At 38.6% G+C, this 19,230-nt stretch overlaps 1 protein-coding gene across 11 annotated transcripts in view; it reads left to right on the forward strand.

Annotated features, from left to right (window-relative positions):
- The window catches only part of BTRC (beta-transducin repeat containing E3 ubiquitin protein ligase), a 151,877-nt gene that overhangs the window by 109,759 nt on the left and 22,888 nt on the right, over positions 1-19,230 (forward strand). For all 11 annotated transcript variants that reach the window (XM_016219900.2, XM_016219911.2, XM_016219901.2 and 8 more), the window contains 2 exons: positions 15,703-15,934; positions 18,741-18,927. In XM_016219900.2, the coding sequence (XP_016075386.1) occupies positions 15,703-15,934; positions 18,741-18,927 (419 nt within the window). The remainder of the gene's footprint in view (positions 1-15,702; positions 15,935-18,740; positions 18,928-19,230) is intronic.

The following is a 19,230-nucleotide window of genomic DNA, read 5'->3' on the forward strand; positions in this document are numbered from 1 at the left end:
GGTATAGCACTGGCACATAGAAAGTTCTAATATATTTGTTTAAATGAGATAACTCAGCACACACAAACATTTGTTTGTGTTTTTCTTAAATATGTCTTTATTGATTTCAGAGAGAGGAAAGGAGAGGGAGAGAGAGGGATAGAAACATCAATGATGAGAGAGTCATTGATTGAGCCCGCAACCCGAGCATGTGCCCTGACTGGGAATCGAACCCCAATCGCCTGGATCCTAGGTCGACGCTCAACCGCAGAGCCACTCTCGGCGGGGCAACATTTCTAAATTGTAGTTTCCTCCGATTTTGCCCAGAGCCTTTGAGCCTGGCTCACTGGGCTACTCTTACAATCTAACCACATCTTAAATTATTTTTTTCTTTCCTCATCACTCTATCCCCAGTCACATCAGCTAATGGTGACCAGACAAGTTAGCATATTTTAAAATATTCAAATTAATAATTCCTCTTCTTGGGGAATTTGGTATGAAGTTTCAGTTAAAACTTCAGTTTCAGAGTTTGGTGGGCAGGTCCTGATACAACCTGAATTGCTGTGTTGGTTTCTATGTACAACAAACAATAACGGCTACCTTTATTGAGCATTTATGTGCCAGACTTAACATGCATAGCATTTGATACATAATCTCCTGTTATTTCTTTTAACAACCCTGGGAAATAGGTGATATTATCCCCTTTGCATGTGAAAATGTATTGAGGCTTACAGAGGAGAACTGGCCTATGTAGTGTACATTGCAGACACAGGGCTTGAGCCTCGGCTTGCCTGACACTATATAGTGTGCTACCTTTAAAATAATTCATTTTACTTACTCCATAAGTAATGCCCAGCCTAGCTTTTATCCCTAAGACTACGTTCTCCAAAATATCTTGATTCTGTCTTCTACCTAACCCCACCCCACTTTGTTGCTGCTACTCTCTTAGTCTAAGTCCATTCTGATATCAGCCCACTCTTCCAGCTTTACTTACTTATAGTGTAGTCCCATTAGATTGTTCACTATCGAAAAATACTATCATCATGGAAGTTGATGCCACAAATTCTGTTTGTAACTTTCGGTGAAACTTAATTTTTCAAATGGAAATTGAGCTCTAGTTCTTTCCATATTCATTTATCAATTAAAATAGCTAATGTGCTACCTTGACCTTGAGGACACTTGTTGGCCTTTGGAATCTGAAAAAAAAAAAGGTCTCTAAGATATAGCAAACTATGGGCTATAATGCTGAAAATTAAACTGGCAGAGAACAGCATCCATTTTATCATGACCACTGTAACCTTGATAAAGCATTAACAGGGTCCCAGTAGGCTTTTCATGCCTATTCGCAGACTCTTCACGTAGCCCTACTGCTTTGATTAGACCCTAAAGACAAGTTGGTGTATTAACTTGATATAATTTTTTGTCATCATGTGAAGTAAAGGAATTTTTAATAAAGAGATATATTCAGTTATTGACAGTTTTCTAGAAAACCTGTCGTTAAGTACAGGTTAACTATGAAGGAAGGTGGATGGGGAAACAAGAGTAAATATGAAAGAAATGAGGCAAATTGAGACATAGAAAACTTCAAGAAGACATTATTTGGTCTTCAGATCCTAGTGTCAGCCCCAAGAAAGGTTAACACTTATAAGTTTTAAATTCTTATTTTTTCTGTAAAATTTTTTTTATTGATTTGAGAGAGAAGAGAAACATTGATCTGCTGCTCCACCTATTTATGCATTCACTGGTTGATTCCCGTATGTGCCCCAACTGGGATTGAACCCACAACCTTGGTTGATGCTCAGGATGACGCTCTCTAACCAACTCAGCTTCTTGGCTAGGGCTAAAGTTTTAAGCTCTTAATTATGGAATATTTTTTTAGCATATAGAAATGCAGAATAATGTTACCTGTGTACCTGTCACTCAGAATGATAGCATTTCTTTGCATAAAAAATTCAATTGTTGCAGAAAAGCTTGACTTATTCTTGGAATTTTTGAATATATTGCTTGCCCAAATAATATTATGATAAATATTTCTCTTTTAACTTGAGATATATCTTTAAACTCCATATGTTAGTGTTTTGGTAAGAAAATTTAAAGAAAGAGTCTCTATTTTTAAACTTTTTGCTCAGTTCTTTTAATATGCCATGGAATTGAATCACAGACATAAAATATAAAAACTAAACTGAGCCTAAGGTTATCCCACCCACCCATTCATTTTACAGATGACACCCCGTGACAGTAGAGACCTGCCCAAGATCTCATAGCTAATTAGAGATAAGATTGGGCCATCATGCTACCTCATTTTTGTTGTGGGGCTATTTACCTGTGTTAACTATGAGAAAAAAATTTTTTTTAATAAAGTTATGATTTTTTTTTTTTAACATATCTTATTGATCTCAGAGAGAGGAAAGGAAGCGGGGGGGGGGGGGGGAGAGAGAGAAACATCAATGATGAGAGAGTCATTGATCGGCCGTCTAGCCCTCAACCAGGGCATGTGCCCTGACTGGGAATCGAACCCCGATCTCCTGGATCCTACGTTGATGCTCAACCACTGAGCCACGCCCAGCTGGGCAAGAAAACTTTTTCATAGTGGTTTGTTTCCAAAGCATCAAATTTCAGTCTGTATTCTTTAAACAGAAAATAGAAACAAAGTAACTTCAGAACATTGGACACATAGAAAAATTTCGTGGGGAAAAATTGCTACCCTTGTATAGTGCTTCATGTGAGCTTAAGCCATACCCAAGTGAAGTACAAAGATTGGGTAGTAAATCAGGAAATGTCTTTATGGAAACCCTTTTATGCTTTAAGAAGGCCAAATCCTGCAAAGAAATAATACAATTCCTAGTTCTAAATCAAATGTATTATGGAAGTAACTGTCTTCCTGATTTTCTTTTCTTTTCTTTTTAATCCCACCTTTACTCCCAGTAAATACACACACAAAATTCCTAGTGGGAGTTGGTCCCATTCTGAAAAAGAAAATTTTTCGTCACCCTCAAGATTCCCTCAGAAACACCAAAAATCTTTAGTCTCTGGCCCATGAAACCCCATAAAAATAGTGCCCATATGAGGGAAATGTAAGTAATCTTCAGAAAAAATCACAAGTTAATAGTTTTTCTGCAAAATAACATGTAATACTCTTACTATGTGCCAGGTACTCTTATAAATGCCTTTACATGTATTATCTTATTTTTATCCTAACATTAACCCTTCCAGGTAAGTACTAGAGTAATCACCATTTTACAGATGAGGAAATTGAGGCACAGAGAAGTTAAGTAACTTAGCCAAGATCACACATCAAGTAAGTGGTAGAGCTGAGATAGAACTGGTTCCAAATTACAGTGTTATTTTTCGTGATATTCTATTACATGAACATAACTCCTTCAGAAGGACATTTGAACTGTCTTTATTGTGGCACTTGTGTTCTTGGTGCTCATGTAAAAACTGCTTTTGGCTATAGAAAATGTATGTATCCATCTATGCAAAGCAGTGCTATAGGTCTTCAGCATTTAGTCTTAGTCATTGACTTGGAGCTTCATTGTCGTTAAAAAGAAAGGCCAGAATTTCATTTTAGAAAAAGTGTACACTTTATGTAACAACTGTGTTTTAAAATTTTTTTTGAACACAACTAACTTATGTGAATCTGAGCAAGTTATTTTGATCACCTCTGCTAAAAAAACAGATGCTGCATCCGAACTAAGCTTTTTCCTGGATAAATTAAGAAAACAATTACCCAGCTATTCCAGAGAGAAATGTCTTTAGTCCCTTGATGTTCCAAGGGTTATTAAAGTTTTACCTGCAGATAACCAAGACTTCCAGAAGTTACAAGTCATTTACTTCATTCACTGCAGCTAAGAGAGGTTTGTGCTTCTGCCTCATAGGATTATTTCTTGCTGCATTTAACATGCATTAACAAGCATTTGGAAAGAGTTGAATTTCTTCTAGAAAGCTGAGTTGGCTTCTTGAGATTCTATCCCCCAAACCTTGTATTTTCCTAATCCAGGTTTTAGATATAGCTTCTCAAAGGCTTTCTTCAGGAGTAAGTTTTACCAAGTCATTGAGAACTTTTTATTGAACACAAAAATATAAGGATTAGAGCACAAGAGGAGAATTGTAGTTCTTCCTCTTTATTTAACACTGATGATATTTTTCCCCCATGTACTTTTTAATTGTGCTTTAAGTGCATCTTTCTCTGGCAGCCGATGCCTGCATTTCCTGTTATTTATGGTAGACCTTAACTTTTAGGTGCTAAAACAGAAGGAGGATGCGAGGGGGGAGTCAGGGAGAAGACTCGTAGTTTAAACTTTCTCCATCACAGAAATTTTATTTTGGTAATATTAACATTATTTAACATTTAGATGAGCAACCTCTACCTGAGGAAGTTTTACAGAAAGAACAACCAGATTCCAGACAATTAAACTTTATTACTTTGCCTGAAACACAAAGTAGTGATTTAGTAAAACAGTTCATCATCTCCTCTCCCTTTTGATGTTTATTTCTTTATTGTGTGGGAGAGGACCTGTTTTTCCAACAAGCATGTTGTATTTCTTGGAGCGGGCGAGCTTGTTAATGCTAGGTCCATTTTGCATTTGGTTATACTTTTCCTTTCCCCCTCCTCTCTCCACCTCACCCCTACTCCCCCCCCTTCCCTAGCTGCTCATCTCTCTTCCCTTTCCATCTCTCCCTGCCCCTCCTTTCCCTTCTCATCTCTTTTCCCTCTCTCCTACCCCCGACCGCCAGTCCCCATCTCTCCACCCCATCCCCAGTCACTTTCGTCATTCATTTACCTAGTCTACTCTCCTCCTTCCTCTCCCTCTTCTCTCTGCTTTCCTTCTTTCCTTCCCCCTCCTCTCTGTACCCTCCTCCTCTCTCCTTCTTCCTGTCTCCTCTTCTCTCCCCTCCTTTCCACATCACAATCACCTGTAATTCTGTATCCTCCAGGATCAGATCTTGACTTTTCTAAGGTATTTAGCAAAGGAGATAAATTTTGCCTGCTATGATTAATTCGATGTTACAAAGAATCCTCTAGATGACACAGAAATACCCTCCCCCTGCAAGTCAGATGATTGACTAATGGCTTTTTAAAAACCAGAAAGATATATACCCACCAACATGTGAACATTGTTTATTCTGTTGATGGTGGAAATTATGGTCAATTTTTATGTTTTTTGTGCTTGTGTTTTTTATATTTTCTAAAGTGTCTATTATAAATGCTGTTTTAAAAAATCGTTAGATCTTTCTGTGCCTGACCCAAATAGATCCTCATTTAATGAAAGTAAAAACCAAATAGCCCTAGCTGGCTTGGCTCAGTGGTTAGAGTGTCAGCCCTCAGACTGAAGGGTCCCGGGTTCGATTCCAGCCAAGGGCACGTACCTCGGTTGCAAACTTGATCCTGGCCCCAGTCCTGGCCGTGGTTAGAGCCCATGCAGGAGGCACCCAATCGATGTGTTTCTCTCCCCCCCTCCCCCCTCCCCCCCCCACACTCTCCAAAAAGCAATGGAAAAGCTATTTTTGGGTGAGGACTAAAAATAAAATGAGGAATAAGATTTGGTCCCCCAGTGAATACGAATTTGGTTTCCCATTTTGATACTCAGTTTTCAAATCCTTTCAACTTTCAAAATGATGATCCCTTGGACTTCAGCTATTGGTGCTCTCACAGCACATGATGGATGTTAAATATAGTCTCACAAATTAGGCGTAAACTTGACTTTTTCTGCCTTTCTCTACTCTCACCAAAATTTAGTTCGTATTTTGTCTTTGTTTTTCATAATATTTCCATGCTGTGAGGGTAATCAGTGTGACAGGTGTGGCAGTTTATGTATAGATTTGTTTTTAGCCCTGTTAATCAGTCTTGGGGGGTAGAGGGAAGTAGCATTGGTGAATAGCCATTCTATTGTTACACCTTGTCTATTGTCCTTGGTACCGTTGATTATACAAAGGCATAAAATTCATGCTATCCTAGGGCATGACATAAACTCTTCCACAGTTAAATGTTAAAATTCCAAGTTCAGATTCAAGTTTGACCAAAAGAAGAACTTCTGCTCTATTTTTTTCTCATTTGGCTAGATTAGGTATGGGAGGTGAATATACAACTAGATGACTGTGTGCTAGACAAAGTTATGCATTTCCTAGCTGTAGGGTACTTGGTTCAGAAAGGGTTAAATGGTGTAGTTAGTGAATGGTTTTCTAGCTGCAGGGGTTTTTGAAGAGATCTAGGAATTCTGCAGTTAATTGAATTCTTCAGGCATGAATTTATGGTCATTGAAAAAATTTAAGTGAGCAAAATCCTCTTGCTTTGCTACTAGATACAGTTCATATAGTATCCTAGAAGTCCAGATTTTTTTAAAAAGGATTTTATGCCTGTTTATGCTGGTTGAACATTTTATATGATAAACATAACATTTTAAAACACTTTACACAATATATATGTTCCATTGCTTTGCTCTTCTCCCAGTTTTTTCCCCACCTGCTTTCCTCACCTCCCCAAATCTGCATCACTGGTGCATTTTCCCATTTTTCCCTATCTTGTGAGCAAAGTTTTAACAGTACATAGAAAGTTAACTGCCTGGAGTCTTTTAAATATAAGTAACACGCAACCAGCAATAAGCTGTCGGTTGTTTTTTTGCTGCCTGCAAAGAAACATAAACACAGTGCTCATTTCTGGCAGGTTTTTACTGTCAGACTTTCTCCTATTATATTTATCTTACAATTTGCCAGGGGGTGAAGTTATTAAGTTTTAGCAGCAGCCATCGATCAAGTTCACAAGTTAACACGATAAAGGCTCTGTGCCGCTCCGATCCGGGGAAATGATGATCCTCACTCGGTAATTAACTAAATGAGAAAGTTAAATCTTACTTGAGAGCTGGGAGAGATGAAAGAGAGGTGTTTGTCAGTTTCTCAGTGGAAATTAGAAGCAGTTTTCTGCAATTCCCTAAGCTGCTGCTCTGTCATATTTTACATAAGCACTGGGAAAACGTCTTGTAATTAGTGCTGTCATGGAGGATTTTTTTTTTGCTGAAGGATGTTGGAATAATTCATTAGATTATCAAGAAAGGCTTGTGTCCTGAAATGATTAGCACAGTGAAATTTAAACCATTAACGATAACAAGTTTAGAGCTTGCTGCAGTGCAGAGGCACCCGGGGTATGTCTGTGCCTATTTCAATCATTTCTTATAATTAAACATTATGCCCTCCCCACCCCCCCCCCACCCTTACTAAGACCCATCCAAAAATCCTTTTAAGGTGGCACTGTCTACATCAGTGGGTTTACCAGCCTTGGAGGTGTGTGTAGTTAGTAGCTATAATAATGCAGCAGTAAATTAAACTGCTGTGAGTTTCTTGGTTTAGAACAAAAGAACCTATCGCCCTGGAAGCTATAAAGTCACATGAGGGAACCCACTACAGAAACAGGAGCCCCAGTTTTGAAACCTAAAAATGTTAAGTGACCATTGTATCCCTTTAACTACCCCAAAAATCCAGAAATAATCAAAATGGCTTGGATTTGCTTTTGGTGATTTTTTAAAATATGGCTTTTCCTGTAATTAGTAAGTAGAAAAAAAGATTGGCAAATGTTCAGTCTTCTAATTTTATGTATACTGGTACATTTGTGAGTTCATTTCCTAGTGAGTTTTATTTAAAAGAATTGAAGTGATTGTAAGCTTTTTCATGTTCATTATTAGAAATCAGATTCATAATGTAAACTTTCCTTCTGACAAATCTGCCCCTTCCTGTCTTCCATGTACACTAATCAGATCTGACATATTTATGAGTTCACCTAATATGTAATCATATTTAGTATAAGCTGTTAAAATATTAATGCAGTAATCCCACTGTGAAATGTGATGTTCACTTCTGTTGAAATCTATGTCCCATCTATATGTATAGTCACCATTTTCTTTTCATTTGCACTCTCACCCCAAAAAGATAATGGACTATTTCTTTGATCACTGAAAGTTTTAAAGATTTTTTTTTTAAGAACTGAAAACTAAAATTTTAAAAGTTATGTCTCACTTTTTAAAAAACGTTTTTATTGATTTCAAAGAGAAGAAGGGAGAGGGAGAGAGATAGAAACACTAATGATGAGAGAGAGTCATTGATCTGCTGCCTCCTGCACAGCCCCTACTAGGGATAGAGCCCACAACCCAAGCATGTGCCCTGACCAGGAATTGAACCGTGACCCCCTGGTTCATAGGTTGACGCTCAACCACTGAGCCATGCTGGCTGGGCATGTCTCACTTTTGAGCATTCATTTCCTTTTACTCTGCATGTTCAGTTTATGGCCAGATTACTTCTGTTTCTTTCGAAATCCCCTTGTTAAAAGATGCCAAAGTGCCAGTGGGCTCTATCCCTTCTAGGTCCCGTTTTCTTTTCTACCTTGGCTCTTTGGGAGTTCCAGAGCTGTTCTGGACCTCCCTGCTATCACCATTCCATCATTAGGTGTGCTTGCTTATTTCTTTCAGTCCTAATCAAAATGTAGACAATACTGTTTCCTCTTAATTCAACCAAGACGGTGTTAACTTGTTTAAAGAGATTTTTACAAAGAAATCAAGGAAAAACAATAGAAAAAAACTTCTAGATCATTGTTTTTGGATTCTTACTTAACTAGAGCCTGGCAACAGCCAATAGAGAGTATAGTATAGACCTTTAAAAAATCCTCCCTTCTGCCCTGGCCAGTGTGACTCAATTGGTTTGGCATTGTCCCGTCGTCCTGTGCACCAAGAGGTCACTGGTTTTATTCTTGGTAGGGTGCCTGCCTGAATTGTGGACCTGATCCCTGGTGGGGGGCATACGGGAGGCAGCCGAGCCAATCCATGTTTCTCTCTCATCTATGTGATGTTTTTTTTCTATCTAGAACGAATAAAAACCTATTTTTTAAAAAATCTTCCCTTTCCCCTCAAGACTTTTGAATGTTTTACATTATTTCTACTAGCCGTGGAACAAGAACCCTGGTTCAGTCCCCCATTCAGGTTAATTATCAGACTAAAGATTTGAAGGATCAGCTCTCCTGAAGAAGTAAATCATCATACTGAAATAAATGTATATTATAACCCAGACTTATATTCTCAACAGGCCCTCCCTCTTCCTTCCTCTCTTTTGAGGATAAAATACCTTTCTTCTAATTTTTTAATTTTAGCCGCAATCACCAATCACCTTCTGATTGGTCTTCCTGCCACTGCTCTTACAACTTGCTTTTGTTATCCTCTTACCCTGTTACCCTGTTCCCACCTTCCTAGCCCCCCTCCCCCACCATTTTTTGTGTGGCAACCAGTGTAAATATTTCTAAAGCATAAATCAGGTGATGTCCTATTTGACTACTTCAAAACCTCAGGGGCTCTCCTTTACACTTAAGATGAAATCCATGCTCCTTACTGAGGCCCAGAAGGCCTTATGTGATCTGGCCCCAGGCTACATCCCTAACCTTATTTTCCACCATTGTCCCCCTCATTCACTCTATCCCAGCTATACTAGTTTTCTTTCTGTCTTTCACTGGAATACACCTTTGATTCGCTCTTTTTTCTGCCTGGAAGGCCATTCCCCCAGATCTTCAGAAGACTGACTCTTATCATGTAGATCTCAGCTCATGTTACCTCCAGCATCATTTCATGACCACCTCAGTTAAAGTAGGATGTGCTACTCACTCCCTATTTTATGTTACCTTATTTTGTTTTATTCACAGTAGTACCTCCTGGTTTCTGGAATTAACACATTTATTATATATTCTCCCTTTACCCTTCTCCAGAGAAGGGAAAGAAACTTCGTGTACCTGTTCACTACAGTTTCCCTAGCACCTAGAAAAGTGCTCAGCACTGAGTAGTCACTCAATAAATGATTGTCGGTTGCTTGATAACTCTAAAGTTTCAGCCTTAGTCTAAATTCTTGTCCTGTGCCTCCTAGGCTATATAGCCTTATCCTCAGCACAACCCTTGCCCATTTTATTCTTATATTTATTCATCATCTTAATCATTATATCTCCTTCCCCCTACCACGGGTTTCAATGCCAGTCTTCCTTTAAAGCCCTTCTTAAAGCCAAACAGAATCCTTAAATACCATTTGCATCTCTCTAGTCATAAATATTACTCTTCACCTGGGCCTTGTTCCCCTAATTCCAAATTGTGTCCTATGTCTGGAACATTTCCTACTTACCACACCCTTTCTTAGTGGTTAAATAAAGCAGGTTTTGCGTGCAAATTAGAAACATCTGTCATTATACCATCAAGTTTAGCCAGTTCATGCTGTATCTTACAACCTATACAGTTAGCAAAGTCCGCACACTTAATATTACAGTGGTGTGTTGGTTAGACTGGTTGGTGTCTGCAAGCATGTCTTTTTCCTTCCTGGCCCTTGCGGCAGCTTCAGAGAAAGTCATGGTAATTTTGAAAGTGATGCATGTACTGTGTCTTGGCGAGGGGAGGAAGGGTGAATGTTAGCCCTTAGCCTTTGAGGACTAAGCTGTGGACAGTCGTATAAATACTTTTCTTTCATTTTGTGTGCTTGTCACCTGACAGCTTCTTTCTTCTTTCTTTTGGAGATAACTGTTCATTGTAAACAGAAAAGCAGAAAAGGAGATGTGCAGGGATGGCAGAAAGTTAGTGTTACCATTAAACTGAGGTTGTTTGTCAGCTTTCCTAGACATTTGAACAGTAGTGGTTGAATCATCGGGCTTTTGTTGGGAAAGCCAAATCAATTCTATTGCCACCAGTAACCATTATGCTCTCTCCCATACACTGTAATATACAACCTTTTGGGTTTTTAATAATTGAACTTTTTCACTGTACCCTTGTGGATTTTTAAAGGTTCTCAAATTGAAATTTTGCTGCATTTACTTCATACATTAGTAGAAAAATCTGTATGTGAGAATGATAGAGGGAAGAAAGTTGATAACAAAGGCCTTTATCTCCAGAGTTCTCAACAAATATAATAGTTACAAATGTAATTATTATTACAGTGGCATTTATCCTTAGGAATACTCTATCCTTAGAAGTTTTTAAAATCCATTTTATTAAGGTAACTTACATGTAATAAAATACACCCATTGTAAGTGTACAGTTTGATGAATTTTGGCACATGTATACACCTGTATAACAGTCGAGCCATAGAACATTTCATTGGCCCGTAAACTTCCCTTCTGCCCTTACTCTTTCTGTCCTACTCCCACATTCAGCCCCAGGCTACCACTGATTTTTTTTCTTTAATGTTTTTATTGATTTCAGAGAGAGGAAGGGAGAGGGGGAGAGAGAGAAACATCAATGATGAGAGAGTCATTGATCGGCCGTCTCCTGCACGCCCCCCAACTGGGGATCGAGCCCGCAACCCGGGCATGTGCCCTGACTGGGAATTGAACCCCGATTGCCTGGACCCTAGGTCGACACTCAACCACTGAGCCACACCCTGCTGGGATAGAAAGTGAACATCTTAACGATATTGAGTCCAATTTGTGAATATAATGTATCTCTCCATTTATTTCAGTCTTTTTAAATTTCCCGTAGCAATGTTTATTGTTTCAGTTTATAGGTATTACACATATGTTGTTAAATTTATTCCAAGTATCACAAGTCCTTAGGTCTTTTTTTCTGTTAATAGACTGATAGCCACTGATCAAAGCATGACTCTCCATGATTATAGAAACATCTGGTTTGTTTAACGTATAAACAGAATAATTTCAGCACCCTGCTGATTATTCTTTGTTACTGACATTTCTGTTCTGTAGTCAGAAAACAGTATTCTGGGTAGCACCCAACTCCGGTCCATTTCTACCTTTTACAAGACAAAGGACAAATATATAAACATGGTGGAGTAGGTGGTTTTGGTTGTTGGGATGAGAAGTGGCATTTGGTCAAGCTTATAAAACCCACCCATTTGTTAGCTCTCTAAATCTTCTCCGTATTTCACGAGTTTTCCTTTTCTGAGATGCAAACAAATAACCTACGCAAAAAGCAGCCCTGAAGTCCCCTAAGACCTGTGTCCAATAGGTTCTTATTATTTTTAGTTTATGTCATAGACAACAGTGGCATGTATGCTAGAAAACATGGCTAATGTCGTTCTTGAAAACAGACTTTCAGCCTAGCCGGGTGTGGCTCAGCAGTTGAGCATCGACCTAGGATCCAGGAGATCGGTGTTCTAATCCCGGTCAGGGCACATGCCCGGGTTGCAGGCTGCAGCCGATCAGTGACTCTCTCATCATTGATGTTTCTAGCTCTGTCTCTTCCTCTCCCTTCCTCTCTCTGAAATCAATAAAGATATATTAAAAAGAAGGAAAAAGAAAATAGACTGTCAGCTGTGTATCAGGAATCATTTTTAAAGAAGTCTGCGTGTAGGATTTAACATTTAGAAATTAAGACAAGCCTGTGCCTTAAATAGCAGAAATTACGTATCCAAAATTGATATAGCTTTATGACACATTTAATATATGTCAAGGCAGGTTTGACCTCCATAGTAACATGGGTCTCCTTACCAAAATGGAATTGCCTCAGGCAAATATGCTGAAGATCCATCAAATTACTTTGAAAAGCACCCAGTTGTACCACTTTATGGTTATCCTCTAAAGAAAACAAACTTTCTTCAAAGTAGTAAAAGTTTTGGTTGATTTCTGAATCTTCTCCTAGTGTTCCCCAGCTTCAAACTGGGGTATGATCCTTGTCTCCTTTTTTGTCTCATACCCCACATCCAGCCTATCAGCAAATTCAGTTGATTTTGCCTTCAAAATATATGTTGAATCCCAATTATTTCTCATCACCTCTACAGCTGCCACTCTAGTTCACAAGATTATTGTCTCTTCTATGGACTGTTGTGAAGCGGTGTTCTTAATTAGCCTCCTTATTTTCGTTCATGTCCTCTACAGTCTGTCCTCCAATAGCATAGATCCTTTTAAAAGGTATCAGATCATGCCACTCTTAGGCTTCTAGGTGCTTCTCCATGCGACCTCTGCATATTTTCTTGTCCTCCAGTCTTTCCAGGGGGAGCCAGAATTTTATTTTAATGGTTTTTTTGTTTGTGTATATACACACACACACGCGCACGTACTTTTTGTTTTTATGTATATATATATATGTTTGTTTGTTTTTTAGAGAAGGGGGAAAGAGAGAGAAACATTGGTTGCCTCCAGGTATGCACCTCAACTGGCACCAAACCCACAACCTGGGCATGTTCCCTGACCGGGAGTTGAACTGACGACCTTTCAGTGCATGAGTTGATGCTCAGACAACTGAGTTACACCTGCCAGGGCCTGAATTTCTTTTTTTTTAAAATATGTTTTTATTGACTTTAGAGAGAGGAAGTGGGGAGAGTGTGAGAGAAAGAGACATCAATCAGTTGCCTCCTGTAAGCACCCTAACTGGGAATCTAACCTACAATCTTTTGATGTAGGGACGATGCTCCAGCCAACTGACCAACCCAGCCAGGGTGAGCCTGATGGCTCAAGGCTTTAAGAAGTAGTGAGCAGAAGCTGCCGGGGCTCAGCAGTCCCAGAATGTCATGTTCTCTACATTCTATTAGTCAACACCCATAGATTCAAAGGCTAGGACAAACTTGACCTTCTGATGGAAGAAACAGCATTCGTGTTCAGGGAGGAATGGAATTGTTTGGGACCCTCTTTGGAGATTAGATACCACCACCTAAATGACCCTGATGATCTACCTTGGACTACTCCTCCAACTTTACTTCTCCTTGCTCACTTGGTTCCAGGCACCCTAGGCCCTCTTGTTGTTCATTGAACATGCCAGACAGACTACCACCCAAGACTGTTGCTCCAAAATTCCTATTTCCTAGACCATTCTTCCCCCATGTAATAAAATGTCTAATTCCATTATTTCCTTTATGTTTCAGTTCAAACATCATCTCTTTAGGAAAGCTGTCTCTGACCCCTTAGACTTAAATAACTATATTAGTGTGTGTTTTTTTACTTGCTGCATAACAAATTACCACAAACTTAGCAAGTTAAAACACCACCCATCCATTAACTCACAGTTCTCTAGGTCAGAAGTTTGGCACAGTATGGCTGGGTTCTAGGCTCAGAGTATCCCAAGGCTGAAATCAAGGGTTAGCCAGGCTGAGTTCTCATCCAGAGGCTCTAAGGGAAAATTCTCTTCTCAGCTCATTGTTGTTGGCAGAATTCAGTTCCTTGCCTTTGTAGGATTGAGGTCCCTATTTCCTTACTGGCTTTCAGCTCTTAGAGGCTGACAGCATTCCTTGCCATATGGTCTCCTTCCTCTTCTGCAACCAGTTAGCGAAAACTCTGCTTTCCAGGAATCATTTGATTAGGTCAGACCCACCAGAGTAATCTCCCAATCTTAAGGTCAACTAATTTGGAACCTTAATTAAATCACAGCAGTAGCTGTTTGAAAAACTAAAAGAAGATGTGTATACACCAGGAGCCAAGACTCTTGGGACCGTGGTACAACTTTGTCTATCCCCTTTTCCTGCTTTATTTTTCTTTGTACCTCTTAGACATATTTTCTGTTTAGTTGCTTATGTTTTTAACTTGCTGTACACACTAGAATATAAATTCGCTCAATGATAGAGACTGTTATTTTTGTTCACTGTTGTATTCCTAGCACCTAGAACAGTGTTTGGAACATATAAATGCTTAATTAATATTTATTGACTGAACCAATAATAATAAAAAAAAAAAGACTTTGTGGCATATAATTTTGATAACCGTAGAGATGAGATTTTTTGGTGGGGGGGTAGATGAAGCGTATAAATGTTATTTAAGCTTTAGCTCCAAAGGTACCAGAGTAAGATTATATATTGGCTTTTCTTTGTATGGAGGATTTCTTATTCGACTATTGAAAAATAAGTTTTCAGTAATTGTATAAATGTCTAGTAACTGATGTATACAAGAAAAAGCAAATTATAAATTAATTTTTTTTTAATCCTCACTTGAGGATATTTGTTTTCCATTGCTTTTCAGAGAGAATGGAAGGGAGGGAGGGAGGGCAGGAGAGAGAGAAACATCGATGTACAAGAGGCATATCGACTGGTTGCCTCCTGCACCCCCCCCCCCGAACCTACAACTGAGGTACGTGCCCTTGACCAGAAATCGAACCAGTGACCTTCAGTGCCCAGGCTGACGCTCTAACCACTGAGCAACACTGGCCAGGGCTGAATTAATGTATTTTAAGACTGAGTAAGGGATTTTGTATAAGCCTTAAAGGAGAAAGGAAAAATCCAAGAGTGAAAAGAAGGAGCTAGCCAGCTTACGTGCCCATCAGACGTGAAGACAGCTTGCTCACGGTTCTTTTCGCCACTCTTTCACCCTGAGGCACCTCAATTCAGAATTGCATGCCCCTTCTGCTCTAACCAAAGCCATTTCTTGCATTTTCTACTTATTCTTGTCCAAGAAGCTTTGCTGTTTAGCCATTTTCTACAGAATAAAGTCAAATTCCTTTGCCTGGCAAAAAAGAAAAAGAATTAGCTTTTTTGCTTGCTAGTAATAATAACTGAACATGCTTTCAGCTTTTGGTTTCATTGCTATATCCCCAAACAATGTCTTCCTGTGAACTTTTGGAAATGGATGCCTAGTCATCCAGCAGTATTCCCTATTTACCAACTTACTGTGGTATTTCTGTCTTTCCTTGTAATTACTGTTCACAAATGTTCAATTACTAATAGAGTCACAGAGTGAGCTCCATCATAGAGCATAACATAGCATGCAAGACCAGCAAATTATATGTTTCCCTCATTTTCAGTACTTATTGTTATCTTTTTTTTAATCCACCCCTTCTACAGACAAAACTTGCCAATGGCACTTCCAGTATGATTGTGCCCAAGCAACGGAAACTCTCAGCAAGCTATGAGAAGGAAAAGGAACTGTGTGTCAAATATTTTGAGCAGTGGTCAGAGTCCGATCAAGTGGAATTTGTGGAACATCTTATATCCCAAATGTGTCATTACCAACATGGGCACATAAACTCGTATCTTAAACCTATGCTGCAGAGGGATTTCATAACTGCTCTGCCAGGTATGTCTATGGGTGTTTGTGAGCCATTAATTTGCCTGGAAGATATGTTACAATGGTAATAGTACTGGATCTTCAGCTATACATCTCTCTTTTTAAAAGTCTTTATTGGCTTGATTTTTACAAACTTAGTCCTTTAATTGTACCTTCTTGGCGTATAAATACAAAAACAAACAAAAAATCAAACTCTGGAGGTAGAAACTCCTCTTTTCCCCATCTTCTCCCTATCTCAGGCTCTTTCTATTCACCCTGTTTACCCATGTACCAGTCCAAGTAAAATCTTTTCTGAGGCATTATCTGATTTGTGTCTTAGTTTCAAGATATGTTAACTTATATACTTGGCTTTGGATTCTAAGGGAGTTTATCAACAGAATATTTAAATTGTAGGCATGAATAAGAAACATTGAGTATTTTGAGTATTTTAGAAAAAAGGGTATCTCAGGAGCCTTGTTGTGACATTAAATATGTAAATTCCAGGCTTTATAATCGCACTGTGCACAGTAACCAAGTAGCTATTGTAAAATACACACACACACACACACACACACATTTTTTAAATACATATTATGAACATTTTAAGGCTTTTATTACATGTCCAAACTATGCTCTAAGAAAAATATACCAACTTATACCCTCCCCAACACTGCTTATTACCACTTGCTTAATCTTTGCCAATTACAACTTTTAAAAAAAATTTATTTTTCTAAAATCGCATTTTAAATTGCCCTTTAAAACAAAAGAAATGCCTATTTATAACTTAGAAATAACCATTTTAAAGCTGAATTTGTACCTGTATCTTTTGTTAAATAGATTTCTGCCCCCTCTTCACTCATTGGATTTTGTTTTCGCCACAGGCAAACAGTTTTCTTTGTGCGAACAACCTGTGTGTACCTCATTACTGTGCTCTCTCCATTCACTGAGGCATGTTACTATCTCAAGCATATACCACTAAGAATTGAACAGGAGTTGATTAGACAGTCTGGTGTATCCCTTTGCCTAATACTGATCCCTGGTGTGTATCTGCTGACCATTTTATAAGATATTAAATCATCAGTCTAATGCTTTACGGCCCTTTTAACTTATAAACCTACACCATCTGGCTACATTTAGTAAACCTAACTACTTCAAAAAATGTCTATAATCCATTAATGTAATGGGTTTGTTTGGAGTGTTAGGTGAAATTACTTCCAAAGACTTATTATAGGGACATTGTGAAAGATCAGGAGCAATTTGATGGCAACCATTTAAAAGCACAGAAATGGATTTTGGAAACTTCTGATGGTGTGGAAAGTTTCAGTATAAAGACCTAGGAATTGTACCATCACTGTATTTTGCACAAAGAGCTAAGTATTACATTTTTAATTGGCTTATAATAATGTTCCTTTAATAAGAATGAGGTGATGGATGCCTCCATCTGCTTATGCTTAAATATGAACATGATGGCCCTGGCTCAGTTGGTTAGAGCATTGTCTTGTACACCAAAAGGTTGCTGGTTTGATTCCTGGTCAGGGCACATACCCAGGTTGCAGGTTCGATCCCTGGTTGGGGCTCTTACAGAAGGCAACTGATGCTTCTCTCACACCGATGTCTGTCTGTCTCTCTCTCCCCTGCCCCCCCCGTCCTCTGTCTCTAAAATCAATAAACATACCCTCAGATAAGGATTTAAAATATATATGTGACAATATCCATATAATCTTTATCATTAAAATAATGTTTAAACACATTTGGATTGTTGCTAATGGGGTCCAAGTGCATCTTTGTATGATTCAGGGCAAAGGCACAAAATGAAATGTTTGTTAAGTTTGTGCCTAAAGGAGTCAAAGTTTGAAGGAATCCTATTTAAGTCTTTAGCAAACCTTGGATATGTAACCTATAAAGAAAAATAACTTTGAATGTTTTTGGCTCACTTGTGAATTAGAACAACAGCCAAAAGGTTTATTAGTGTGATCATCCTATTTTATAAGATCTATTCCTCTGAGGCCTCAGTACAAATTTGAGTGGTAGAGAATTTTAATTGGGAAGCCAATCTAGTTTACACAGCCTAAGATCTACTTCCACAGTTTTTCTCTGTATAGCCTACAAAATAGTCTCTGAAATGCTAACCAAGTTATCTATTGGTCTGGGATTTTTTTCATTTTTGGTCAACTGTCATTTAGGTTTTATAGCAGCAACTATTCTCAAATATAGTTTTTTTTAAACATCTGAAATTAAACTCATCCTTGAACTTAAACATTCCTCTCTATCTTTCCTCTCGGGATGTTCCTATACCAATCTGTATTTCCTTCTTCTCTCCTTTCTGCATGGCCAAAATTCTATAACCCAGCACATTCTGACTTAGTGCCTCTCCCCCAGTACATTTAAAGGATATTTCTTTTACTGAACAGCTTTGGAACTGCAGCAGTAATAGAAACAGAATGAGAAATGGACCTAATATAGAGATTTGGGGGGGGTCTGAATCACAGAGTTTGAGATGCCATCCATAGAACATCCCCTAGTGCTGAAATCCATACAGATAGATGTGAATTGTTTTCTGGAATCCTTTTTATTTTTAATGTCTTGGGGGGTTTGCTGGATGTTAGCTTTAACTTCCTTATCTAAAGGAAGATAGAAAATACTGTTCATTTCTGTAACCTTATGGAAAAATTATTGACACTCATTTGACCTAAGACTCTGTTTAAAAAAAACTGGACCACACTGGGGACAGTGATGTGCCTTCATAGCAGAACAAATGCTGTTCTGTTTCAAAGACCTTTTGTAAAAAATCATTCATCTATGTTCTTCTTTGCCTCCTCCCCCCACCCCCCAAAAGCTCGGGGTTTGGATCACATTGCTGAGAACATTCTGTCATACCTGGATGCCAAATCACTATGTGCTGCTGAACTTGTGTGCAAGGAATGGTACCGAGTGACATCTGATGGCATGTTATGGAAAAAGCTCATCGAGAGAATGGTCAGGACAGATTCTCTGTGGAGAGGCCTGGCAGAACGAAGAGGATGGTGAGCCTTTTAACTTTCTTACTATTATAGAGCTTCAGGACCTGACCACTCTGTCATTGGAATATTGTTGGAAACCAGTGAGATCATTTCTCATTTAATACAGTGATTTTGCTAGTTTATAGCAAAAAATGTAAAATAGTTGTTCATGTACTCAGCAGTTTTTCTTCTGACCAGTCATACATAACTGACATAATAATGTGTTAATACTGCTTTGCAAAAAATAACAAAAAACTGACCAGCCCTCCTATTTAAAGCACTCTGTTCTCTGGGCAGAAAAAGTATCCTGAAAAAGGCCTGAGGGGC

This window comes from Miniopterus natalensis, chromosome 14, assembly GCF_054644295.1.
Source record: "Miniopterus natalensis isolate mMinNat1 chromosome 14, mMinNat1.hap1, whole genome shotgun sequence".
Lineage (NCBI taxonomy): Eukaryota > Metazoa > Chordata > Mammalia > Chiroptera > Miniopteridae > Miniopterus > Miniopterus natalensis.